Consider the following 26,684-nt stretch of genomic DNA (forward strand, 5'->3'; position numbering starts at 1 on the left):
CCATGTGTTGCTGGAAAAATACCTTCAGGTGGGATGCTGGTGAAAAGTCTGCAAGGGGAGGATGCAGACCAGCAACATTAGCTTATGTCAAGCCACTTTCTGAGATGCAAGCTGAGGTCTCAACATGGCATTGAGATCCATCGGTGCTGAAACTCTCAGGGGAAATCCACTCTTCAAGTTATCCTGGATGCTTTTTCATGATGCCTGTCTTACTACAGATGATTCAGGGAAGAATGAAGTACACCAGGATTATTAATGTTTCTCTAATTAGTAACAGAAAAAAAATGTTTGGACTTCTACTATTATTTTACACAGAAAATATTGGAATGATGCATCAGGTGGTTTTGTGTCCATTTTGCTCTGTTTTATTTCCATTTAAAAATATACATCTGGTACACAAGATTAAAAAAAATAGATTTTCACAACAAAATAAGTGCTTTGAGCACTAAAAATTCACTTGTGCACTTTAATGTTGGCCTAAATATTTACATTTTCTAGCCACATCCCCTCCCTACCCCAAAAGTGGGCAAGGCCCAGATTATAAATATTAGCTGTGTCTGGTATACAAAACTTTCCTAGAAAAAGGGCAGGAAATACAAACATAACAATGCTGTGGCTCAGACAATTTGATTTCAACTCCCTAAAAACAGTAAAAAAAAAAAAAAAAAGACTTCAACACTTGTCAAAAGAAAAATGTCACAGGGAACACAACACTAGTTATTGGGCATTGCAAGCAGAAGGGGAAGAAATTTTGAGATGTGATACCTTTCAGGGGAATAATGGCACAGACCAGGTAGCAGTAGTATGCTTTCAAAAGGTCAAAAAGGTTTAAGGACTGATCTTGCTTTTTTGGAAGAACATTGTAGATTAGGTGTCTCTTAAAGTCCTTCTTCACATGATTTACTATGCTGTAGGGTTGGATAATGGAAAAACAACAATTTCTGCAGCCAGCATCTGTTGATCTTGAGCCAAGAAAACATGTCAGGAAATGCTGACATGTTGAAAATGTTGTTTTCTGGCAACAGTTCCTTTCCACCACTTCCTGAGTCTCTTCTCAGGTAGAATGTGCTGATCACACTGAAAAGTGGCCTAGTTCACCTCCTCTGTCATGGGGCCACCTTGCCATTAGTCCAAGCAGTGTTGGATGCATCTTAGAACATCACGAAGTCCCCTCTGCCAACAGTGAAATATTCTTTGCAGGGAAAAAATGGTCCCTTTGGTAAAGCACGAATTAGGGCAGAAGAAAACACATTCACAGCTCATGATTAAAAACGGTACATCAGGAGCTAACCACATGAAGGCAGCTGGGATCAAATGTCACCAACTTTGCAGAGCTGATCTCAGATGTTATCACAAACCCACTGCATGTGGGAAAGGTAGCAGGCATTACTCGGTAGCCAAGGTCACAGCTGCTCACAGGGCAGGAATCACTAATAAAACATTTGGAGATCAGTGTAGCTGAGGACAAAACAAGAGGAAAGGTAGCTGAAGGGATGTTATCAGACATGGGATTGAGTCTTAGAAACCAGAGTGTGCAAAAGTCAACCAAACTTGTCTCGATCTCCAGTAAGTCAGTGGCTTTCTAGGACAGGAGCCATACAACAGAGACTGGGCTCTACTAAAAAAAAAAAAAAATCTGTCCAGAGATGCTTGGCAGTCTTAGGATTCAGCCCTCGCCTGAAGAGGCTCTTCTGCAGTGTTCATAGTTCATCAAGTTGAAATGCCCAGAGCGAGTCCTTGGGAAGAGGTCTCCCACCACAGGGTGTCTTGTCCCATCAGACTCCGAATGAGCCGGCTGAGTTCGCCTGCCAAAATGCTTCAGTGGCAAATTCGTTCTGTCATTTCTTTCTGCGTTGAAGGAGAAGAGAAAAGAAAGAAACATTAAGTGCAAAAGACAGGTTTTAGTAGACTGACGTCTCAGGCAGTTTGGCAGGTGTCCAAAAACAACCCAAGGAAGCAACCGTGGGAGTCTTGGGGAGTGTTTCTCTATTTCCCATGCCAGCCCTCCTGGGAACTGCTCTGCCTCAGCAGCTCCTTCCTGGCATCCTCCTCTGTCTCTGTAGCACAAAGTTCTTTTGGCCATGCCCTAGCTTTGAGAGCAGTCCAAGGAAAAAGCATTGGCTGAGATGTTGAAAGATCCAGGTCCTGCTCCTGACTCAGCTGCAGAGCAGCCAGACGAGGCGGTGCCGCTCTCGGAGCCTCCGTTTGCAGCTGCCTAGGAAGATGGGACGTGGAGCTGCTCCCGGCTCTCGCTCCAGGAGGTGACAACAGCTCACCCAAAGGACCTGCGGTTTTGGCAGGGGATCCCATGGTCACACTGCAACGCAAATGAGTGCTAATAACAGAGGGCCACAGAAACCTCCTGTGAGAGCGAGCCCTGTTTACGCTAACAGACAGTTGTCTTTAGCCAGGATGGCGTCATGGTAGCTGCATTAGGAAGGTGCCCAGCTTTCAGCTGGTGGAAGATGGTATTTGTCCTTGCCTTAAGGAGCTCGACTAATAGCTTGCAAATCACGTACATTGCTGCAGTGAGGAAAGTCTGCGATTCTCTCATCAGATTCATGGCTTGTGAATCTTCGTGTGCACACAGGCCCCCTCACGCACCCCAGAGAAAGGTTTACACATTAAAATGTACTCCCAAAATAGATCCGAAATAGGACTGGTCTGCAGAGAAGGAAGGATGCAACTCTGAAAAAAAGAGAACTAGGAAAGTAGGATGACCCTTGAGTAACCCTATAAAAGGCCCTTTAGTGATACAACCAAGGGGGACAGATGCTGCAATCTCAGCTCTTCAGTGCTGAGAGCTTTGTTTTTAAAATCCATCAGGGGAGAGTGGCAAAGAGAGGGCTTCTCTGTAGGAGTAACATGCAAAATCACTGGAGTGCAGAATCGTGCCATCAAATGAAAAGCCCATGCTCTGCCACAAAATCATGTTGCAAACAGGAAGTGTTTGCAAACATCTCGGAAGGAGAAAGAAGAGGGGGGGTGAGAAGACTGTGAACATCCTCTTGCAACAGCATCCAGCCCATCCCACTAGCACAGCACCACACACAAAAGCAGCCTTGAATAGGATGGGTTGGAGTGGCCAGTGGACTGCCAAGCCGCCTGCGAGCTCCTCAGGCTGGCCCCAAATGTCCAAGGCATTCATCAGACTCTGGAAATCCCCACAGCTCTGCTTTAGTACGTAACCAGCTGGACCTCTGCCAGTGCTGCTGCCCGGCACCATGACCTGCCCTTGTCAAGGAAGCAAGTGCACAGCTTCTCTCTGCCCCCGTATTTCTTGATTTGTTAAGAGTGAATCACTGCCTTTCACTAGTTCTGCCTGTACAAAGGATCTATATCTCATTCTCAGCTCCCAAGATTTGCTGCTAAGAAATCACATCCCAAAGAAGCTTGACAAAAGGGAAACTGAGGCAGCAAAGGGAGATTCAGCCAGAGGCAAGCTTATAAACCAAGAACTCCTTCATCCCACAATCCCTGTAATTTTTCTAAGATATTTGGGCATAGCAGGACATTTTCTGGCTGGGGAGGTGCTGGTTTTTTCTTTCTTCTTACTCCTAAATCTGAAAACTGGGGCTTCTCAGTAGAAAGCCCACATCTGGAAGGCTCCAGCCATAATACAGCACTCAGACCTGCTGTCCTGCTCCAGATGTGCTCCCTCCACATGCTTGGTGGCTTTCCATAGTCACATGCAGGGAACGGGCACCTCTGCAGACAGGAGTCTCCTCTGAAATGGGATTCATGTGAACTAACTCTGGTCATCTAAATGCAAGGTTAGGACAGTTGTCTGGGCTCATAAGGCAGTCAAGAGAGACTGAACCTCTCAAGGACAGTTCATCTCATCCCTACTGAGAGATTATAGCCTTTCCACAAACCTTGAGAACTTGCGAAAACTAAACCCTGCAGTCTTAGCCTAAAATGAAGGCAGATGCAATGCACTGTCTGTTCTTGCTTAAGTGTCAAACCAGCTGATGAATCCTTCAGGACTTAAAAACACTTAGGAGCAGGGCAACAGCTATGGTGCAGCCCAGTGAGAAGGGGAATGAGCAAAGCAAGTCACTAGTGCTCTGCCCTGGACTGGGGAGAGTAACTAGCCACAGGAAAGAGGACTGAGGTGAAGTGTAAAGTGCTGCAGAGGTTGGATGTTACTCTTTGTGCATCTTCACAGCTGCTGCTGAAGCAAAGCCAGAACAGCATGAACGCCGGGCTCCCCGCATGCTCCACAGCACAATGAACTGGAGCCACACCAGGCTCCTGGGGGGCTCATTGGGAAGCCCCTGGGATGTGCATGAAGAAACTTCCCATTACTGCTTTCCCTGCCTGCAGCAGAGAGAAATGCTGTTGCAAGCTACTGGATCAATCCTAACTCATGCACACTTTGGGACTGATGGCAGTGTCAAGCTGCAGCCTCCCTGGGGTAACAGCATGGCCAGAAGGACCATTTTCAGTTTTTGAAAGTTGTTCATAAGCTGCAGCAACTTTTCCCTCCCTCCTCAACTCAGCATTGCATCCTGGACAGAGCTGTCCTCTGGTGGCAGGACACTCTCATACACACCTACAGCAAGTCGTTGCCTGAGGGAAGGAGATCTCCCATGTGGTTGGGTCTGCTTGGGGCTTGGATGCCAGGCAATGAGCACACCAAGAAATGAGACACAGACCAGAGGTAAATGTGTCTCATTTCCTTGTAGTTTAACCCTGGTTGCATCACACAGGAAAATCTGTTCATCTTAGATTCATCCAGACCCATAAATCATCTCACGTTGCATGTGAGTCACTGGCATTGAAAGCCTATTTAGCAATGTCAGCCTCTGCTTTGGCTGTTAGGTGCTAATTATTTACATTAGCAAGCATCAGTCAAAGGAGATGACACCATTATGGGCTGTATATCAATGCTAAAGAAGTTTGTCATGAGGAGCAGTGGTGAGGAAGACTTAACAGAGGACGGAATGATGCTGAGCTGCCATTTTCTGGAGCTGAGGGCCATTGTGATAATACAGGTCACAATCAAACTCTGCAAAGTAATTAATGTAGATGTTGTTGTCATTCAAATCTCCCCTGATTAGATCATCATCTCTCAATCACCCCAAATTGTGGTCAGAGCAGACAGGCAGCAAATTGACTGAGACAAATGAAAGCAGAGAAGGAGTCAAGCACTTAGGGGCAGGGGCATTCCCCCCACCCTGCTCCCAGATACTCTTAACAGGCAGCTCATGCTGGGACTTTTCTCAGCTCTTTCTCTCTCTGGGATTAAATCCTCTTGGTCTTCCCTGGCTCTCTGCTGCTGGATACAACCTTTTCTGCAACCCAGCCCTTATCGTAGCACGGTAGCTACTGGGTTCCCTATTAATTCTTCTCCCCATTGCAACATGTCCTCCCTAGGTCAGACCACACTGAACCTTGCCTGTGACACACTTGGCTCTCTTACAAAACTAACTATGTGCATTTTCTAGTTTATGTGCCTGAGCTGCCTGACCTCTGCTTCCCACCAGTCCTGCTGTTTTCAAGGACTCTCACTCTCTGCCTGGCTAATTGCTTCCCAAGGGAGGCTGCAGAGAAACTTGGAGCTCCAGCGAGGCCTCTCCAGCTTGGCCTCTATAGCTGTTGTCTGGAGCTGCATGTCCTGTTGGGGCTTGCCTTCCTGCAGCCTCATTGTAATTCACACTAGGATCTCAAGGAGGGACCTTAGTCTGCTAATAGGAAAACTCAAGGCTGTGGAGAGGAGACTTGGGCTCAGATCTGACCCCTGAAAGCCATGTGGACACAACTGACTGGAAATGCTTTGATGTGCAAATTGCATTAGGGCTACCAAGACAGTATAGAGGGACCCTATGTTACGGTGGTCCTGAGAATATTGAAGAGCAATTCATAGACATGGCAGCAGAGGCAAAGTTTAAGGAGGGTTTTCAAAGGGTAAAGGGTTTCCTCTGTTGCTGGGAAGTTCTCTCTCAGAAGACTAAGGCTGGTGGTTACAGGACAGAAAACATGGGTGTGCTTCTGAGGTAGAGTAGCTGAAATTGTCCAGAGAGGGTGACTGCAATGCTCAGAGTCCAGCCCCCACCTGAATCTACTAGTGCTCTCTTCAGCCCATGCCAGTCTCACCTCCTCCACCTCCCCATCCCTGGGCCATCCTTACCAAAGGCTCCAGCTCCCGATGGTCAACAAGGCTGAACTCCCTGATGAAGTAGTAAAAGTGCTTGTAGCAGGTGTTGACGTGAGCCTCAGCACCCATGTTGATGATGCTGTCAAAGTGGTGGATGTAGACATGGACAAAGACACGGAAGAGGCGGGTGAGGATCTTAGTGCAAACTTGCTGGAACTGCCTGGGGAAGGGAACACCTGCAAAGCAGAAGCAAGTTGGAAGCCATTTGACCATTTCCAAAAAAAACAGCTAGTATTTAAATGTCACTGTCACACTTAACAGGCAGTCACAGATGATGAGGAAGTATCCCCTTGGCTAATGTCAAGGGTGACAGCTACACTGGGGCAATACCTGCCATCTAGCTCTCCCCACATACTTCCTCATTGCCTAACTAGCAATTTCACACAGGCATGGTCTGAGGATTTGGGGAGTTGCCCTAGGAGAGAAGATTTCTCATCCAGTGGAGGAGGCCACATCTCTCCACATATGGCTCTATCCAGAGCAATCTGGCAGAGAGAATCCTTCTGCCCTCTCTCCCTGCCTTTCCCCTACAAGCCTGTGCAGGCACAGCGTAAGTCAAATTATATTTTCCCAGGTCCATAAACAAAACTAAACCTCCTCCCAGCAGAAAAGATACCTTCCCTGGTGCTCTGAATCAAAAGCATGGTTCATACTGTTTTTCTTCCTCCACCCACCCTCAAACATCACTTCTGATGCATCAGCAGAAAGACGTGGAGTTTCTACATTTTTTCCTGATCCTTGTTTCAAACAAATGTCTCATTAAAACAGGAAGAAATTGCCCATCTTAATGATGCTTAGGCTGTAATGTCATTGCACCTGTATGATGCTCCCTCCTGAGATATCCTCCCAGGTTGTTCAAGAACGGGACCCACCACACATTGTTCTATACTTTTAGCCTTGTCCCACACAATTTTGGGGACACAAGGATGCAACTTCGTACTCTACGTTTCCATCCTTGTCTTAATGCACTGCTATCACAGTGAAAATCTCAGAGGTGTGATACCGTCAGTGTCAGCAAGCCTGGGGTAAATCTCTAGAGGAAACATGTCTTTGAAACCCCAACATATTTCTGGGGAGGAGGAAAATGAAACAACTGGAATTTGTTTTCCTGAAGCTTCTTCCTCTCCCCTGAGCAATTCAATGCAAATTTGCAAAGAACAAAATAAAAACCTCCCTTCCCACGGTTGTACCAGCCTCCTCCCTTTGCTTCTTATTAATGCAGCACATCATAACCTCTTAAAAATCTTTCCAAATAATCTCTGCTCAACCATGGCCAGCTCACACATTTTGCGCTGTGGAAAGCATCAGCAAATCTCTTAGCTAAAAAAAATTAAAAATGGTAATTTTATCTTTGAATCTTTCTCATCAGCCTCACTAGGCAATTAAACTATTTTTCCCAAAGGCTCCTGGCAGTTTTGTTTCCCAGCAGCAGTGCCATACCCCTCTCCTCCTTGGGTGGCAAACGCAAAGGATCTGTCCTTCCAACACCATGCGTGCAGCCTGTGTTTTCAACGGCCAGGGTTCGGCAGGTGCTGGGTTCAGTATCGCAGTACTCGTAAGAGAAAAACGATCTGTGGTCTAAACCAGAGGCACCCTCAGCCCAGCCCAGTCTCCCTCTGCTTTGTGCACAGCGTGGGTGCAGCAGGCAGGGCAGAAGCTCGTGTACCAGTGCCACAGGTGGATGTCCCAGCCACCGCTGGGAGGAGGACACGTATCTCGGCTCAGCATCACACAAACACAGAGCGGTGGTTTTGAGACTGATTCACAGCCGCTGCTCTGCATAACCAGGAGCAGGCTGCAGCCCCAGGGCTGCTCCTGCAGCAGGGACCTCGGCATGACCTGTTTCACTGCTGGCTCTAACAGATCCCGTTAGGACTTTCTGGGAAAGGTGTTCACATCTGGCAAAGTACAACCAGGCTCTCCCCATGCCAGCAGATGAGAGATGGTACTGGAGATCTGCTTCTGCCCCGCACCCTTGGCTGTGGGGCTCTCCTTGCCTGCCAGTCTGATAAGGGCAGGGATGAGAGAGAGATCTCCAGGCTTCCTTGGAGTCAGGAGGGACATGATGCTTTATCAACGGCTTCATTTGAGCTTTTTGCACTGAGTGAGAACTTGCGGAGCAAATAAAAGCCATAATCACCCAGCTGGGGACTCAGACATGCCATCAGGGTGGTCCCTGCAGACCAGCTTTGAAGAACCAGTCAAGAAATATTTTTTTTTAATAAAGAAAAATTAATCACGGCAAGTAATTTCTGATGAGCGCACATTGCCGAGCCCCGGCTGGGGAATACACAGTTCTGAACAGCCTGTCTCCCCGGGACCAGAGGCAAGCAGTCGCTGCTGGGAACTCAGCAAGGTGCCAGCAGGCAGACAGCAACGTGTTTGTTGCCACCAGTTTGTCACGCGTCCCACTTGCCTAGTGCCTCCTCTGGTCAAAGGAGGCCACGAGGAAGAAATCAGACCTGACCAGCCACGGGAGTTTATCACCAAACTGCAAAGACTGATAGTGAAGGAAAGCAGCAAACCTCAGCCCAGTCCTGAGCTAAGAAAGAAACAAAATCAGACAGTGAACAGCAGATCAAAAGGATCTCAGACTCCCAGGGCTGATAGCATCTATGGTCCAGATACTGCTGTTAGATGAACCACCTTCAGAGCTGGCAGATGGTGACAAGTGGCTTTCCACTGCTTTTGTCCTGAGGTTAGCCAGGAACTGTCTTTTTCTATAAATCAGTTACCAGCAAGTCTTCATGGACATGCTGGCAGCTGAGAGAGTTAGAGGGGAGACACCTCCAGCTACATCCTGGGTTCTCCAAAAGCAGCTCTGCATCAGGGAACAGAGATTTGGCATAAAAAATAGGATCATAGAATAGTTTAGGTTGCAAGGGACCTTTAAAGGTCATCTACCCTGTCCAAATCTCGTGGCCATCAGCAACTATGGGAGCTATCCTATACCCAGTGATGCCTGGAAGGATATCATCAAGCTGCCAGGACCTACAAGTACCCTTCTGGGCTACCCCACCACTGTGCTTTCACATGAACCCCGCAGCAGCATCCGATGCTGGGAGGTGAAGCTGGGCTGCTCTTCTTTGTGTCCATCACAAGGTGTCAGTGTGTGGCCATCCCCTTCAGACACGGCCAGGCTGTAGTGGTGGCTGGCTGTCACCAGTGGACTCCCACTGGTCACCCATCACCCTACCACATCATGACACCACCACCCGCTATGGTCCTTTGGGTCCAGGGATCACTGGCGTCCGGCTCTGGCTCCTTCTCCCCACATCACCCCTCTCACTCGCACACATGCCCAGGGCAGAGCACAGCTCTGGGCCATCGGGTCCTGCTTCTTCTCCCTGTGCTGCAGCCACGGCTGCGCCTCCTGTGCCAGGACCCTCAGTCCAGGCTGCGGATGCTCGACTGGACCCCGCGTCTGGCACGGGGACCTGCGCCTGTTGATCAAAGCGCTTCCCCACGGGAAGGAAGCAGGGCGGATATCTGATAAGCAGGTTGCCTCCTCCAGCAGCAGTCGTGCCTCGCTGCTGATCTCCGCTGACTTGGAAGGCAACCCACAGCAGCTGCAGCAGGCACTGGCCACATTGGTGAGGAGGTGCAGAAATTCCCCAACCCCTCGCCCAGAGCTGAAAGGAAAGGGCTCTCCAGTAAAGGCTGCATCTAACCAACCCTGGGGGGAACAGCAGAAAGATCCGGCACAAATAAGGCTCGCCCTGGGTCACGGCTGCTGGCGCAGCGGACGTCCAGCAGACACCGCGTGCGACATCCTCTCCAGCACGCAAGGGGACACGGCGAGCGCGGGCTGTGCCTCCTCCCTGCAGCCAGGCACGCACTGCAGCCAGCACGTCCCAGCAAGGGGAAGGCCCTGAGACGGGGATCTCGGCGCTGGCCGCACACCTATCCTGCCCCTGCAGATGTTTAGCTGTAAACGGAGCAGCCAGGCTCCTGTACGTTCACGTTGGAGCTGTCCTGGCTGCTCGGAGGGGTCACTGTGACAGCAAGCGGGGAGCAATGGGGCCCGTTGCCCAAGCAGGGAGGGTGGCAGGCTGCTCCCTTTGTGGTTCCCACCTCCCTGCCAGGCTGGGTCAGGCAGAGCAGCGTTAGAGCTGGCAGCAGAGAGAGCCCAGTAGTGGCCAGTGCGCCGATAAACGGCACTCGGGAGTGGGGCAGCGGTGGCCCTTGCTTGGGGGACTTCCTCCATCTCGGAGCTGGTGCATGGTGGCACGAAGCAGCAGGAGTAGCAGCTTGGTGAGATGAAGGGGTGAGGCTGGTGGGACTGAGCCTGCGTGGCTGAGATGACCTGTTAGCAGGAGTATGGCAGGCCAGGGCAAAGTCAGGAGGGAGCCCCAAGTTTTGACACACCACCCTGGCAGGGTGGTGCTGCTTGGGTTTGCTTCACCCTCCCCAGCCTTACACACCTACGGGGACCCAGCAGCGCCATGCCAGTGCGTCCCACTGATGCCGGTCCCAGCTGCCTCAAGGGACAGCAGAACACCACAAAACCCACCTGGGCTGATTTAAAGGCATTCAAATTACCTTTACATTTAATTCACCATCCAGCAACCCTGGAGCAGCAAACCCACAATCTAGCAGGCAGTAGCCCCGCTCTGATTCTTCTTGCATGATGAGTGATGAGGAGGGGACCACAGGATGCAACGTGAACTTGCTCAGGTGTCAGGAAAAAAGATTTATACACAAGGTCAGCTCTTCTCCTCCACCCGTGATCAGAAGCTGTGCTACCCAGACGCCGCACACAGACCAGACAGCCGGAGGCTGGGAGCATCGCCTGTCCGAGGGCAGAAATGCAGCCCAGGCCCAGGAGTGAAGCAGAGCAGCCATCCACGGTGGCGGAAAAGACTGAGCCTTACCCATGCTCCAAGCCAGGGCAAAAGCTGTAAGTCCAGCAGGTACAATTTCACTCACTGTAATGCAGCCAGGGCTGTGGCGAGCGGCGTGACTCACAGCCCTGATATGAATTAGTACCTTCAGTTTATCTCGGATGTTTTGCTTGAAAATCCCAAGATGTGATTTAATGCTCCGAGAAATCTGTTTTCCCCACTCTGTGCCGATTGCTTCAAAACATAAGGAAACGATGTGGGACCACGTGTAAAAGGAAATGAAAATGAGAGGTAACAAAGTGCCTGCGCTTATGGTAAGGGACTGCAAACGGCTCTTGGATCTCTCCTGCCATCTCTCCCGCCCCTAACCCTCACGCTCCAGCCAATTTAATTTTTTCATGATGAATCAGTACTGGGAAGCTATTTTGCTTCTTGGCAATTGTATTTTTTTCCTCCGCAAAAGCAGTAATTCAATGAATTATGTGATGAATTATTGTTGTTGTCATTATTTCTCAATTCCATTTTGGCCACCGTGGTGTTTGGTGATTAATTTTTTCCTAAAAATAAGTCTTTAAAGCCCCATTTAAAACTAATGGCATGGTGGCAGCTGCAAGCTGGTGTGGTGTTAATTTTGGAAGAAAATAGGCAGAAAAAAAAAGACAAATCATGTAAAAAATAGCCAGCTGAGAGAAAGGCAATAATTAGCTGAATTCAGAACATTTTTCTTCTGTTATTACAGGGAGAAAGTATTGGATAATTTTGCACCAAGTTTTCTCTTTTTTTTGTAATTGTTTTGGGACCACTCTTCAATGGCAGAGCTTGAGTTTTGAAAAGCTTTCCAAGAACTGTTCCAAAATCTCCTGTGACTGATGCTCTGTAGAGCTGCAGGCATATTTGGCAGAGAGCGTGGGGTGTTTCCGGCGCTGGGTCTGGTCCAAACCCTGCGTCCTCACTGATTTAATAACAGAGAGGTTTCAGCAGCCGCGGTGGTGCTGACATAGGACGCTTGGCCTGTGCAGCCGGCAGCCTGATGCTGGGCTGACTGGTGCAGACGCAGCTGACTGCCACGGGCCCTGCAAACCCCATCCACCCAACCCTTCTCCCCGGCGTGCTACTGCCCAGCAGCAGCTCCCTAAAACCAGGCACCACGGGGCAGAACAATTACCGGGAGTAGCCGATTTTTTCCAGGTCATAATTTGTTCATGTGGCCACTCACTGAAGAAATCTGCTGATATAGTTTTACCAGCTGGTAGAAATACACCTGTAGAATCATTTATTCTTTTCCCTGCATGGGAACGATGCTTATTCTCCATTTAAATGTATTTTTCAGGACAGCTACTTTGGTTGGAACAGTGGAAACAAAGCGCTAGCACATGCAAACTGATATGGGTCGTCTGGGAAAGCTGCTGCCGCTGTAGATTTATAGCGATCAGGTTGGCATAGCTCACCCCATGCAGGGATTTGTCTTGACCAGCAGACAAACAGGTTTTCCACTCCAGAAGAAGGATTATACGGCAAAGCCTTTAAGAGGGACTGAGCCCTACAGGTGGATTTCCCTGGGGATAGGGAAGATGCAGTATCTCCCCCTTACCCTTGCTGCTTGGCAGCCCCCCCGGCCCCATTAAACCACCGTAGGGATTTTCTCCCAGTGCAAGCGTGCCATCCGAGGGCTGCGGTCCTGCTGGGACTCTGCCAGGTCACAAGCTGTCTGCTGGCATCGGGCTCCCTTGCTGCTGTTTCAGATGACAGCTGCCCCTCTGGCCTCGCTGCAGAGCCGGCACAAGCTCTGCATCACGCAGCTTGGCTAAACCAAATGTGTTTGTCAACCGGGTCGCTCTGCTCGCCTCCCACCTCTAACATGTGCTGAAGGACCAGATGCTTTAGTGGTGCAAATCAGCCCAGCTCTGCTCCGGTCAATGAAGTTGTGCCCATTTACCCCAGCCAAGGTCTCCCCCATGATGCCAAAGGACCCTGTAAGCCCACAAGCCAGTGAAGCATCTTTGCTCATTTCCAGCTGAGCCTCTCATCCCCGGGTGAAGGATTTCCCCCCTCTGACCCATGAGATACCTCTCCCTTAACTGTCAGGACAGCCATGAGCAAGCCCTGCTGAATCATGTGCTGCTTCAGGCTTTGTAGCTTTTGGATGGAGAAGGATGCTGAGGTTAGCCTCAGGCAACATTAGCAAGTTTGGGGAACACTTACTGTTTCTAAAAAAAACAGAAACGAAAATAGAAAAGTCTGTTTTGTCTGTGGTCAGGTAGCCTTAGCCAGGGAAATCTTTGTGCTGGGACAGTTTTATTGCATATGGCAAAGAGGGGCCAGGAGGGAAAGCTGAGATACACACAGCTCATGAAACACCCGCTGAGGTGGTGGTCAGCTATGCCGGTGGATCTCTCTGGTACAAGCAGGAGTGGAACAAACCTTCATGCTAAATCCTGTCTCTGCTGCTAATACTGAAGAGCCTCACCGCAACTCCAAAGCATGAAATTTATAATTTCCCCATTGCCTCATCAGACTCCTTTCCCTTCCTTAAACCAGCTCTCATCTTCCCTGTGTCCTTTTGGTGCCTTATTCCCCTTGTCCTAGGTCTTTTCCCAAGGGGATGGCTTTTTAGGAGGGAGGCTGAGCATCTCCGTTTGCTCGCCCTGGCCACTGTCCCCGAGCCCTGCGTCCCTCCCTGCTGCGCGTCCCCCAGCCTCCCCCGTCATCCGGCGTGGTGACGAGGAGCAGCCCGTCAGGAACCGGCGGATGTGACATTTCCCTTCGGCCAAACACCTCCATCTTCTGAAATGCCAGAGCTGCCGAGCAATTACCCAGCGCACAAGGCAGGCCGGTGAAAGGCAGTTAATTGGGGACACACTGACAACAAAGTGCCACGGGCTCCCTCCTCCCCCTGCCTCCCATAACAGCCTGTCGTGCGTTTTAAAGTGCAATCTCAGGCTAAGCTCCCTTTCGCATGTGTGAGGCCAGAACCACCAAGACACGCCAGCAAGGGGACTGAAGTCACTCGGGGACACGAGGCTCCCCGCAATAAAGGGGCTTGGAAGAGGGGCCCTGGGAATGGCTTTGGAAAAGAAAAAAAAGGGTTTGCCCCATGACCGCCTGCAGCCTGCCCAGATCTCACCCTGAACTCCCCCCGCACCAAAACAAAAGGAGAAGTGGAAACCAGAGGCACCAGCCGTTCCTCCCCACATCGGGATGTGTTACACCTCGGAGGGAGAAGTGCCAGAAATGGAGTGAAAACCAGCAGGGTCACGACTATACTTGGCTTTTGCACCTCAGACGGAGACATGGGAGAGGGGAGGGTGCTGCGATGCCACCATCCCTCCGTGGCTGCCTGCTTTCTGCTGTGTTAAGACTCCCTGTAGCCCCGACTCCCCAGAGCAGCTTTCAAGCAGCATCACACCCCAAATCCCACCTGAAAGGCATGAAATTGGACCAGAACACTGTCCTTTCTGGAGGGAAAACAGAATAAATCCACATCTGCATCCCTGCTTTGAATGGCGTGCAGAACTTCTCCTTGGGAACAAGCCGCCTTGGGAAGAAGACGACGGATCCTACCCTGTGGCTGCCGTTTTGCCCCTTGGCAGCAGCGAGCCTGTGCCCAGCTGCAGCCAGAATCAACGGGGACTTTGTTGTCCCCAACTAGGGACTGGGGCTGCCAGAACGGAGCATCCTGCGCCGACGCTGTCAGCCAGCCACACTTCCAGCCTCCTCCATCCGCGGGGGGATGTGTGGAGCCCACTGAGCCCACGAGGGAGGGATGACTCCATGGCACAGCAAATGCCCCTGGTGAATCCCAGGGGCTGACTCTCCCGTGCACCCCAAAGGCAGCCTGTCTGCCTGTCCTCCGGCACAAGGATCCGGCACTGCGCTACCCAGCCTGTCCCAGAAAGCTGGCGAGGGGAAGGCGGCAGCAATTACCTGCAGGTTTTGGCCAACACATCGGCTGCAACCCTTGAACTCATCTCCCCAAACAGTAAGAAAGCAGCTAAGTAGCAGGGCTAATATCAGCCCTGGCAGCTGCCAAGCACTGCAGGTCAGCAGCAGAGGGGTTAGTTTGCAAGCTGTGTTGCCTTTGGCAGCTGCTGCAAGCTCGTAAGGCCAAACTTTTTGAAGGGGTGCATCGTACACCCTGGGGGTTGGCAGCTGCAAAGGCCAGATCCTGGGGACAGGCATCTCTGCTCAGGCGATGCCTCAGCTAAATAGCAAGATGTGATGTATAATCAGGGCTGAGATGGATTAGCAGAGGTAGAAAGGAGCTGAGAAGTGAAGCAGCAAGCGGAATGAGGGTTAGACCTTGGGACCATGAACCTACCTGGAAAACCAGAAAGAAATTGAGTTGATTAGTCGAGAGAAGAGCACGGTGCAGGGATGTGGCTCAGCTTCTTGAGGAAGGGCAAGGAAGCTGATGACCTACCAGCCTTCATTTCTCACAAGCACAGAATACTTGGAAAAAGTTCAAGCACAGAAAAGGAGAACATTGTTTTCCACATCCCCTAGGAGCACGACAAGGAATCCCAAGCTCCATTTGCAGCAAAGGGGTGTGGGACAGACACTGAGGAACACCTGGAACAGGAAAGGCCACGATCCTTGGGACTGCAAAGTTTGGCAACACCAACCCTGAGGTGCACCAGCGGTTTGGGAACCTGCACCGGTTACAATCCCAGCCTTCTCGCAAAGAACCAGAACACACTCACCTATCCTGGTGGGGAAGATGTCCTCGTTGTTAATGAGCATCTCGATCCAGTCCATCAGCATACACATGTACTGCGGAGCCGACAGCTTGGTCGGCTTCTTGTATTTGCTATCGTCCTGCCACCTGTACTCGTACTTGAGTCCACCGGACATGATGGGGCAGCTCTTTTCCGTGCAATACTCCGACATGGTGCCATAGATGAGGTTGATGCGGTTGAAGAAGTCCACCACGTGCACAGCGATCCAGTCGTTGATGCTCTCGCCGGGAGGGAGCTGCACCACTGCTTTCAGGTCCAGCCCAGACTTGAGGGAGGCCTGGGCTTTCTTGTACAGCTCAAAGCGCTGGGTGCCCGGCTCAAACTTCTTTCGGGGACGAAACGTTTTGTCTTTGTTGAAGACTTGCTTGAGACACAACGCCATCGTGGGCAGGGCCGGCAAGGGTGAGGACAGAGGCTCGGTGCAATGTGAAACCCAAGGCTGGGATCTTCAGGGGTGGAGGATCCTGGGAGGAGAAAGAGACAAATTTCAGTCACATATGAAGCCAAGCTGCACGCGGGGGCACGCTCCCAGGGACAAGTTTGCACCAGGATGCTGGCTGGCCCTGCTGCTCTGGCAGCACGTGGGGACAGAGATTTGGGGTGAGCTCCTGGCCCCTCCACACCCACCAGGGTGACCTGGAGCCGCTGCTGACACCTCAGACAGCAGCTCCTGGCACCAGAGAGGGCAAGCATCACCACAAGCGCCCCGTGCAAGGCTTGATGGCAGACAGAGCCCATCCTCCCTCCCGAGCACGCCAGGAGCTCAGTGGGCTTCAGCCAGCCTCTTACCTCCCGGGCTTTTATCAATAACTGCTGCAATAAACTGAGAGCCGCGATATCAGCAGAGTTCACCAGCCCGGGCAGTCCCAACCTGGTAGCCCTTTCCTCTTCCAGCAAAGGGGAAGCATCCCTTTCCCAGGAATTTCTCAGTACAAATAACCCCTGACCCTGCCGCGGTGGCTGGCGAGCGATGCCCTGGGGACCGCGCTGCGACCGCAGCTGGCCGCTGGTTCACACAGCCCCAGCGCCGAGATCAATGGGAAAAGGGGGGATTATTTTTGTTGTTCTGCCCCGTGTGTTTGTCCAAAAGAACAAAACCTGCATCCGAAGGAGGGAAACGGCAGCGCAGCACAGCAACGGGACGTGCCAGGATGCGGCCCTCCAGGCAGGCACACAATGCACACAGGAGCCCTTGGGGTGACAAAGAGCTGATGCTTCGGGTGACTCGGTCTGGAAGTCACAGCTCAGCAAAGCTCTGAGCTCACCCCTTCCTGCCCGCGGTTAGTAGCACAGACAAGGGCTGCAGTATTTCCCTTTTTTTTCCTTTTCCTCCCTGAAGCTTCTGTGGAAACCCCATCCGCCCCAGGCTGTCCCGCACAGGCTGAAATTGTGCATTTCATTACCTGCACACATCACCAGTGGTGGTAACGAGATCAAGGCCCCCTTGTGCTAAATGCTTTGCTGAGGCTTAGGGAAGAGAAAGTCCTCCAACAGCCTCCCCCTGACAGGAGGAGATGGAGAAAGAGTTAAAAAAAAAGGAAGAAAAAGATTCACGGAAAGGGGAAGTGACTTACCCAAAGTCATGAGCAGGAGGGAATGGTGCCTAAGCAAAACTTGGATGCACATTCATCGTTAAAAAGACAGCTTTTAGCAAAAAGCTTGCTAAATAAACTCTCTTTTCTAAACTTAGTCCCGAGCCACAGGCAGATCCTATTTTGCCCAGCAGAGACCAGCTAAACACCTTGCAAGAGAAACCCTGTGCTCCCCTCAAAGCCCACCTACTGAGGCATCACTGGAAGACGGCAGGACCTACTGATCACCCCAAGCACGGGCAGGATCTGCCCGGTGGGGATTTCTACACCACAGCCAGCACGTGGCTGTGGGGAAAAACCCTGGCGTGGGTGCAAACCCTGGTGTGGGAGGAAAGCCCAACACCAGTACCATTAGGGCACTAACCACAGCCTTTCCCACAGGCTGGAGCGTTGCTTTGCCACCATCACGTAGCTCACAGCATGGTGGTACCAAATCCCACCACTCTCTGCTGTACCCAGGTACAAGGAGACCTGAAACTGTACATTATTAGGTACTTTTTGCCCCACGGAAGGGGTCACAGTCATCACACAATGTTATGCAGTACGACTTTAATACTGGGGTACCTGCAAACCTTCCCCAGCTCATGTTGCTGGGTGGGATTTTAATAGCTCCAGCCCCATTGTCCTCATTTATTGCCAGAGGGCAATGACTGGGGGATGCTTCTTGGATGCTTTTTCCTCCCCTGCCCCAAGCAGCTGGCTCCAACCATGTCAAAGAGCTTGTTCCCCACTTCAAAAAAAAGCACAAGCTCTCCAAAATGCCAACTGACAGAGGGAGCCGGCACCGTGTCATGACTCCTACTTGTCCCGAGGGGAAGGGTCTCTGGTATAGCAGCCCCGAGGGAGCCCAGCGGAGGCGAGGGGACTCTCGAGGGGACTCTCGGCACAGCCAGGCTGTAAAGAAAAGCCCTTATCTGGGGCTTCCCACCCGGCTGTCACATACTCAAGGCACATCCTGTTGATAACACCTCTAAAAAAAGCTTCCCAGAGGGTTTGCTAATGCATAACAGTTTCTAAAATATGTACATATACATCCATATGTATTTATATATAACTACTGCAATGGGGATCCTACTCCAGTAACATAGGAAGTGTAAGTGAGGCATCCAGCAGGGTCTGCCCGTATAGAGGTAGGTGTGATGGGGCTGAGCAGTGCCCGGCCCTGCGGCCAGCGTGGGAGGGAGGGGGCCAGCAGCACCTTTGGTGCTTTCACACCCCCCCAAAGACTTATCACTAACTGGCTCTGCCACCAAGCCAGGACATGGGGCTATCCCTGCCTTGCTGCTGTCCATACCCTCATCCATGGATGATTTTTCCTCCCTCTCTCTCTCCAGTCACCAGCCAGTGGCAGAAGGCTCTGGCTGAAACATAAAGGCCATTAAAATAAGCAAAAATGAACAATCATGCCCCTAACAAGAAGACAGGATTTCCCCATCTGACACTTGGCAGCTTCCCAGGACAGGGATGATGCAGAACCTCCTAATGGTCCTGCAGCTGCCTCATCCCCGTCCCAGCCAGTCCAAGACCCCAGACAAAGCTGAGCAGCCCCTTTGCCCAGCACCCAAATAAAGTCCAGTGACTGCCACGCTGCAGGGCTGGAAGGGCATCGCGTGGCACCACGACAAGCCTGTGTCCTCGGTCTCTTTGCCGGCTAGACGGAGGGTGAACAACTCAATTATTATCCCTGTGTTAGACTGGACCGATCCCACCAGGTCACATAGTCCCTCTGGGCGAACATCAGTACAGACAGGGACTAGGATCTAACCTAGGAGGTTTCCCTGGGATTTCAGCAAGGCAAGTCGTGCCAACAGACCTTTCTCCGTGTCACTGTTTCTGCTGGCCTCAGCTCCATTCGCTCTGCTCCAGGAGCTATTGCTGTTTGCAGGCTCTTCCATGCAGAGACTGGGTTGTTCCGGGGTCATAAGAAGCCACCCTGGCAGATGATATCCCATCAAATGTGTCACTTGCAGGGGCCATCAGCAATGAAATCAGTTCTCCATGAATACAGGGGGGGTTCCCTTGTTCCTGTGCCTCACACTGCAAGTCCTCTGCAAATATTGAGCCACTCACTGGGAAATAAGCTCTGCATCTCATCTCCTGAAGCCAGACCTATAACTCATCCCACAACTGCATCTCTGCGTCATCCACAACTGCATCTCTGTGTTACCCTGCAAGCTGTTCTCACTCATCAGGCAGGTGGGAATGTGCTTCATGCTTCAGTACTGAATAAAACACCAGTTTAAAAAAAAAAAAAAAAAAGAGCAATAAACCTGGTAAACATCTGCCAGGTTTTTCCTACCATGCATCTGTTAGAGATTCCTGGGAATGGGAGAACAAAACCCATCGCTGCCCAAGTGCTCGGAACAGACTTGTCCCCCGAGCCCACAGGACGCCAGCATGGCACTGCAGCCTCCCTGCTCCCCAGCCAGCAGTGCACGCCGGAGTAAGGCGAGCGGTTTTGCTTTCAGGATCCTTGCCAGCATCGCTACCAAATTACCAAGTCATTAAAAAGCCTTGTCAATCTTTACTGGAGAAAAATGTTCTCCAGAAGTTAAATTTAAGACAAAGCCAAAAACACATCCTGGGATTTACGACCCGAAGAAGCAGAGGCAGGCGCTGCGCCAAAGAACAGATTTGTTCTCTACTTTGCCCCAAAGCTTTCACTGCCCAGAGAGATTGATGTGCAGGGAAGGATGTGAGCAGCGTAAGGAGATTGCTGCATGGAGGCCAGGACCAAGGCTTGAAATACCAGCTATGGCCCTTGCAGCTGGGGCACTGAGATGGGACGTACCGGCTTGGAGCAAACAGGCTTTGCAAAGTCACTGATGCCTCAGTTTCCCCTCAGGCAGGGACCCAGCATCCGCCCCTGCTTTCTGGGAAGAAAAGCAAAGTCCTTTGGGAACGGACCTGGACACATCCCGAGTTTAACTGGTGGAAAAGGGCATCAGCAGCGAAGGCAAGACCAGACTTTCCCAGTGTCCACCTTTATCCGACTCGGCTGGTACTCTTCCATCGCTGGCCAAGTATTTGGGACAGATCCATGTAAAGAGACGGAAAATGGGAGATCTTCCAAGGTTTAGCTGCAGCGCAGAGTTCAGCTGAGCCTGATGTTCAGGGCTGTCGCGTTCCTGGAAATCAGGCCATGGTCCACTGGGGCTTGGGGTGGGAGAGGAGACCCATCCAAGTTCAAATCGCCGCTCGCGCTGCCTGTTTTGGGAAATCCGAAGGGCGAGCTGCCATTCAACAAGCTTAGACAGCAGCTCCCTACGACATGGCCGTACACGTCCCGCTGCCGGCCCGTGCCGGCGGGACCTGGACCGGTGCCGCAGCGGCAGCCTGCAGGTCTCTGCCTTCGGTTCCCACGTGCAAACATCAAAGCTTCCCCGGAGAGGAGCCTTGGCAAAGGCTGCAACCCCGCTTCACCGTGCCGCAGTTCCCATCACGGGGCGGTGCCGGCACCCCAGGGGCTCACACATCCCTTTCTGAAGCATCTGCAAACCCCCAAATCAAACCTCGTCCCGCTCCTGGGAGCGGACAGGGCGTGAAGCGGGTGGCTGTGGAGCCGGAGACTTTCCCCGCTGTCACCCCGCGTCCCTGCCGAGGATGGTCGGAGGAGGATAAGTGAAGCTGCCGGGTGGAAAGATGCCGCCGCTTCCCATGGGACATCCACGCCATGGCATGCTCGGTGCTTACCCCCATCCGCGCTCCCAAAATAGCTTCGGCTTTGCAGAGGGCTGGCTACAAACCCAGCTGAGCGGCCGCAAAACCCCGTCCACAGCTGGGAAGGCTGCTGGCTTCAGTCCTGCCCCTGTTTTTACCGGCAGCATCAGAAGCAAAACTCAGTCGGGTTTAGCAAGAACCAAATGAGCGCAGGGTTAAGCTCTGCAAGGGCAAGGCAGAGCCGCTGCCGGGGATGTAGCAGGCAGAGACACGTGAAAAACTGATTTCCTAGATTGCTGGCAGGTCCAGAGATGAAAGGAAATGAACTGGATGGGGGGGATGTAAGTTCAGGGTCAAACTAAGCCACTAATTTCAGATTTGAGGGTTGTTTTGTTTTTTTACTTAAGCTTCTTTTTTTTTTTTTTTTTCTTTTTTTATCATTTGAAAACCACAGAGGAACACGGCAAGGCAAAGGCTTTGTTGTAAATTAAAAACAACTCTGAAAGGTCTGTTTAGAAACTGGCAAAACAAAAGGGGAAAGCAGGCAGAGCAGCGGGAGGGGGGCTTCCTCCCCCCTAGTCCTGCAGGCACGAGGCAAGGTCACTAAAGAAAACCTCCGGTTTTGACCCCAAATAAGCTTTAGTCAGAATCCTGCAGGAAGGATCATTCAGACACACCACTATCTCCAGGGTGATGGGCACCAGGGGCAGTCCCGTGCTCCCTGCCTCAGTTTCCCCAATTTCAAAACTCTCTCCCTCCCCAGCCTGCCTTTATATTAAGGGCTGCAAAAGCAAAGGCTTCAGGGGGAAAAGCGCTTTGCAAGTGCCCCTGGGAAGCATTAGTGATTGTGGAGGTTAAGGAGAGAGGAAGGCTCTGACACCGGCACCTCCCATGGCTCCAGTGCCAAGCGCATCCTCCCTGGACCCGGCCCGAGACAGTTACACACTCACGCAAGCATCTGACTGCAAACCACAGGCAGCCGCTTTAGCAGTGCGCTCCAACCCTCGCCGGTGGTGCGACAGCCGGGAAAGCACAACGAGGGGTCCAACACCGTGGGCAATCCGCAGGGAGACTCCGGCTCCCACTGCTTTAGGAAAAGGCCACAGAGGGAGAGCACAGATCCACGTGGCTCCAGGCACCATAGAGAAAAGTGTAGGTTAAATACTACCAGCTCTGCAAATCCCCCTCGGGCTTCCCCGGGGCATCTTGCCTTCGGCCACTCAGATGTCTGCTTCTGCTTCCCTGCTTTAGGGGATTCCCTTCTCCCCACCACAGGCAGCGTAAAAGACTCATCCTGCCCCATCCCTGGAAGAGGAACAGGGCAGGCATCAGCTCAGCTACTGTCTGCCAGAGTCCCGAAACACCCAGCCAGCCTCCAGATGGACAGTCTGACCAGAAACCAGCTGGCCCTGGGGCTCTGCTGGCTTTTTGCTGCTTCTAGGAAGCGTTACTGTCTGGCTGCTGACTCGACGGCCCCGTCTCCGAGTTCCTTTCAAGCTCCAGAGAAGTCCCGTTGCAAAGTTCGGTCTTCAACCTGTCCAAGAGCATCTTTGCTGCTTCTTGGTGGACTTGCACCCCAAAGACCAAGGCTGCTTCTCCTGAGCAAGCCTTGAACTGCAGCCACCCCAGCCCCAATCCAGGCAGGGGCTGTGGGTGCATGATTATCCCAGGGAAGGGAACATAGACCCTCTTTTCCAGCTTTTGCGATAGCCGTGTCTGGTTTTAATCGTCTAAGGAAGCGGGGCTACAGAAGGAAGATGCTGGGGAGCACGGTCTTGGGGTGCTGGCCCCGCTCCCTCAATGCTTCCTGCTGGAGCCAAGCCCCAGCTGGGCTGTCCGTGAGAAACGGGGTTATTGGCTGCCGATCCCAAATATAACCCAAACGATGGAAAATTCCAGGAAACGAGCCAAGACAAGATGCCGGGAGGGGGATCAAGGCCCCGCACGCGGGCTGGGGGAGCTGCAGAGAAGCCCTGAGCTCTCAGCGGCGTCTCCCTGCCGCCAAACCCTCCTTGCACAAACCCCCCCCCCAGTGCCACAGAGACCCACAAGAGGGGTGAGCGTCCTCCGAGGCAGCCCCTGAGCACCCCAGCACCCATCTCCGGAGCAGGAACCTCCAGAGCAGCAGCAGGACTCAGCCCCCCGCTCCCCGGCTGGGGAGCCATGCTGGTGCTTCCCCTGGCTCGCCTAAACGCTTGGAAATCCCCAGCTCGTGCAAAACGGACCCGGCACAGCTTCCAGGAAGGGGACCGCACGCACCTTGGCTTGCCCCCAGCCTGTCCCCACTGTCCCCCCGCTCTGTCCCGCTCCTTGCCCTACCTCCCTGCCACACCACCAGCAAAGCAGCAGCTCCCTGGGGACCACAGCCTAGCCCAAAGGCACCGAAAAAGTTTTTCCCCGAGTCACCCAAGATGCCTCCAAGCAGAAAAGCAAAGCCCCATCTCTCCAGGCTAGAGGCAGCACGTCCAGTTCGTTGTAGGGGTGATATGCAGTAGAGCTGGGAGCTTTCTGGGAGTACCTCATTCCTGGGGGCAGGGATGTCGCTGCTGCCACCAGTGACTTGCTGGGAGCCCTGCAAAGAGGTGTCCAACGGCCTCCACGGTGCCCGACTGCTCTGGTTCAGTCCCAAGGGTGATTATTCCACCGTCAGAGCTGTAATCCCAAACACCGGGAGCTCCAGGCCTGCGAGCTCAGGGAAGAAGATGAAAAGAGATAAACCAGCTGCTGAAAACCCATCTCCACCCAGTTCCCCCCACCCACAACTTTCCGCCCTCCCTCCGACACGGGCAAAGCCACTGCTGGCACCGTCCCACCTGGGAAACGGGTGTCTGCCCACGCCGTGTGCTGCCTTCCCCTGTGGGTCCCCCCTTCCCCTGCGGGTCCCCCCTTCCCCTGCCCACCGCCGGCCATCTGCACTAATCCCTGCCCCACCACCGGCGGCTCCCGGACCCTCCCGCATCCCCGAAACAGGCTCCCTTGGTATTTATACACTGGCAGCTGAGCTGAGACACGCCGGAGGAAGGGGAAGAGCCTTCTGCAGGCGTCCGTGCCCCGGCTGGGTGAAGGATTGCTCCTTCCCAGGCTAACCCAAACCAGCTTTCGCCCAACCCATGCTTAAAAGCACCCCAGAAGCATCCTCGGGGGTGCAGCACTGGCTTTTTCCACCCCGAGGACTCACCTCATCCCCTGGCATGACTGGCTCCCAGCCCCAAATCCCTCCGCTGCACTTTCTGCTCTTACTGAGGAAAAAGAAAAAAAAAAAAATAATGAAGAAGAAAAAAGTCCAAACCAGGCTCCCCGTCGGGACTGTCGGCGGTTTGGGGCTGGCAGCGGCAGGGAGAGCCGCTGCGCTCCGGCACTCGCCGGGGTTTCGTTAGAGAAACTCGGGGCCGAGGGTTTTTCTCCGGCCGGTGATGTCACATCCTGACCCCACCGGCAGCTCCAGCTGTCCCTGGAAAACCCGCTGGGAAGCCGGCCTGCCGGCCCCCGCCACCCACCGCACCGGGCGCACACGCTCACGGGTGGGCACCCACACCCACACCCACGCACCATTCCTGGGTGCTGAGGTCCTTTTTGGTGCGCAGTTCCCGTGCCGCTGGCTGCCTCCCAGCTTTCACGGGACAGCAGCACGCTGGGGGAAAGGAGATGAAATCCCGCAGTATTTCTCCCCACCGCTGCCCTCCCGTCTTTTGCACAGTCCCTCTCCCTCCATCCTTCCCCCCCCCTGCACGCATGCAAAAATCAGCCAGAGTTTTCAGTGCCAGGCCAAGCTGGATGCCATCCAAAACAGAAAAGCCAGAGAGAGGGGAAAGAAAAAAAAAAAAAACCAACCAGAAAAACTTTTCGCTGCACAGAGCGGACTTACTTTCTGTCGGTCTCGGAGGTGGGGTGAGTTCTGAAAGCGCGTTGTGGTATTTAAATACAGCTCGGCGAAAGCAAGCCTGCGCCAGCACGCTCAGCGCCGAGCGGAGCAGCCAGCCAGCCGGCGTGGGATGGCTCGGCGCGGGCCGGGACTCGGCTTCGGGGTCAGACTCCTGGGTGGGGATGTAAAACCGGCGGTGCACCCCACGTGTCACGCTCCCGGGTGTTGCAGCGGGGCAGTGGCACGGCCCCGGCGCTCAGGGTCCCCTTCGTGGCACGGCGGCGTGTCTTTCCCAGGGGAGCAGCCTGGCTCGGCCGCGGCGAGATGAGATGCTAGCCTCGCGGGAAACGACTGCAAATCGTTTGGCAGCGGGACGGTTCTGGTGAGGGAAGCGTTTCTGGGCTTTGGTTACATGTGTGCGAAACTCAGGTTCAGCCAAGTATTTGCAGGTGATAGGGCGAGCTGGGGACCAGGGCGCAGGACGAGGCGGGGGCAAGGAGCAGCGGGAGTGTAAGAAAGGAAACCACAAACCCGGCAGCCTGAGACGGCAGGAGGATCTGGCCACTGGGTACATTTGCGTGAAGCAGGAGGGTTTAGGATGAGGGTTTGCCTCCCTAAATCCCGCCTGGCTTCTCCTGCTGCTGCGGCCAAGGATTTACCTTCCGACCCCATGCAGGCTGTGCATCCAGTAGGACACATCTCTGAGGAGCTGGACTCCTTCCCCCATAACGAGGCTTCTCAGCTACAGGTGATGCCAGGGTTTGCACTTGAGGCACAACGTTCAGAGACGGTCTTTAAAAATAAAGTTACAGGCCCGGCCATGGCAAACACCCTCAATTATCCAGCAGCCTCCCAGCAAGGCATCTGCTCGCCTTTCCTCCCTCTCTCTGCACTGGTGCAAGGCCCAGCACAGCACTGGTTTTGTGCAGGTGCAATAGAAACTATTCGTCACCTGCAGCAGCATCTTATTAGGAGCAAAGAAGACATCGAAGGGCCCATAGCATCAGCCAGCAGCTGCTAGCGGATCGCTTTGGGCCAGAACCAGAGGGAATCAGGGTTTGCCCACCCCAGCAGCCCCTTGCTTTCCTGCCTGTCCCTATTTGGGAGATGGCTGAGATGTGTCACACCTGCAGCACGTTTCTGCAGAAAAGGTAAAACCTGGAGGAGAAGCGCCCTGCACGCTCAGCTCTTGGGGCAGGAGGGAAGCACGAGCTGTCAAATTCATCTGTCCAGCTGCTTCCCACCACGACCATCAGCTAATTCAGTACAACAGCCCTAATCCCGAAAGCTCGGCTCTGTGTGTACAGCCACCCCAGGATCTGCGGGCAGGTATATGGAGACAAGAGCCTTTTCCACATCAGCCTTGCCCTGCTCCTGAGCAAATCTCTCACAGTCATTGCAGATAGTCTCAGGTTGAAGTAACTAAAATCAGGATCCGGCTCAAGTAGCCCAGCAGACTCTTTCTGGCTGCTGGCAAACCAGCCCCACGCCTGGCTCCAGCAGATTCATGCAGCAACAGCAGCTCCGCAAAGTCTTTTTTCGGCACCTGGGGGAGCGTTCCCAATGCTGGATGCCACCTGCTTGCACATCGCAGCTGCCCCAAGTCACGGCAAAGGCTGAGCAACGCTGCTGTCCTCCACCCCGGGGACCCGGCGGGCACCAGTGTCCACGCTCCTCCCCAAGGGATGCAGGAAACCACAAAATGTCCTCAGACCTCGTGAGCAGGAGGCGGAGGTCTGCGGAGCAGATGTAACTCCTCACAGCTAACGCCAAGCCAGGAGGAAACTTTCAGCCGAAACCCCAGCAAAAACCAGGCACAAATCCAAAACT

The 26,684-nt window shown here is 52.9% G+C and overlaps 1 protein-coding gene across 3 annotated transcripts; it reads right to left on the reverse strand.

Moving 5' to 3' along the window:
- Positions 1–288: 288 nt before the first annotated feature.
- Positions 289–25,427, reverse strand: MOB3C (MOB kinase activator 3C). Of its 3 annotated transcripts, XM_075037046.1 has the most exons (6): positions 24,824–24,853; positions 24,171–24,231; positions 23,511–23,674; positions 15,705–16,204; positions 6,134–6,336; positions 289–1,848 (listed from the first exon to the last, which is right to left on the reverse strand). In XM_075037046.1, exons 4-6 carry the CDS (start codon positions 16,120–16,122, stop codon positions 1,819–1,821), a joined length of 651 nt encoding a protein of 216 aa, XP_074893147.1. In that variant the 5' UTR covers positions 16,123–16,204; positions 23,511–23,674; positions 24,171–24,231; positions 24,824–24,853; the 3' UTR covers positions 289–1,818. The 3 variants fall into 3 exon arrangements, with proteins under 3 accessions (XP_074893147.1, XP_074893146.1, XP_074893148.1); XM_075037045.1 differs by having other exon boundaries at positions 23,511–23,681; positions 24,171–25,427; XM_075037047.1 differs by lacking the exons at positions 24,171–24,231; positions 24,824–24,853 and adding an exon at positions 23,893–23,941.
- Between the last annotated feature and the right edge of the window lie 1,257 nt (positions 25,428–26,684).

This window comes from Buteo buteo, chromosome 10 (genome assembly GCF_964188355.1).
Source record: "Buteo buteo chromosome 10, bButBut1.hap1.1, whole genome shotgun sequence".
NCBI classification, from domain to species: Eukaryota; Metazoa; Chordata; class Aves; order Accipitriformes; family Accipitridae; genus Buteo; species Buteo buteo.

Bases quoted from the DNA above. Each gene is read 5' to 3' on its own strand.
- MOB3C (XM_075037045.1), bottom strand. From the start codon at position 16,122: ATGGCGTTGTGTCTCAAGCAAGTCTTCAACAAAGACAAAACGTTTCGT. The intron at 6,337-15,704 runs GTGAGTGTGTTC...TCTGCTTTGCAG, and splicing joins CATCTTCCCCACCAGGATAG to GTGTTCCCTTCCCCAGGCAG. The intron at 1,849-6,133 runs GTAAGGATGGCC...CCTTCAACGCAG, and splicing joins ATCGGGAGCTGGAGCCTTTG to AAAGAAATGACAGAACGAAT.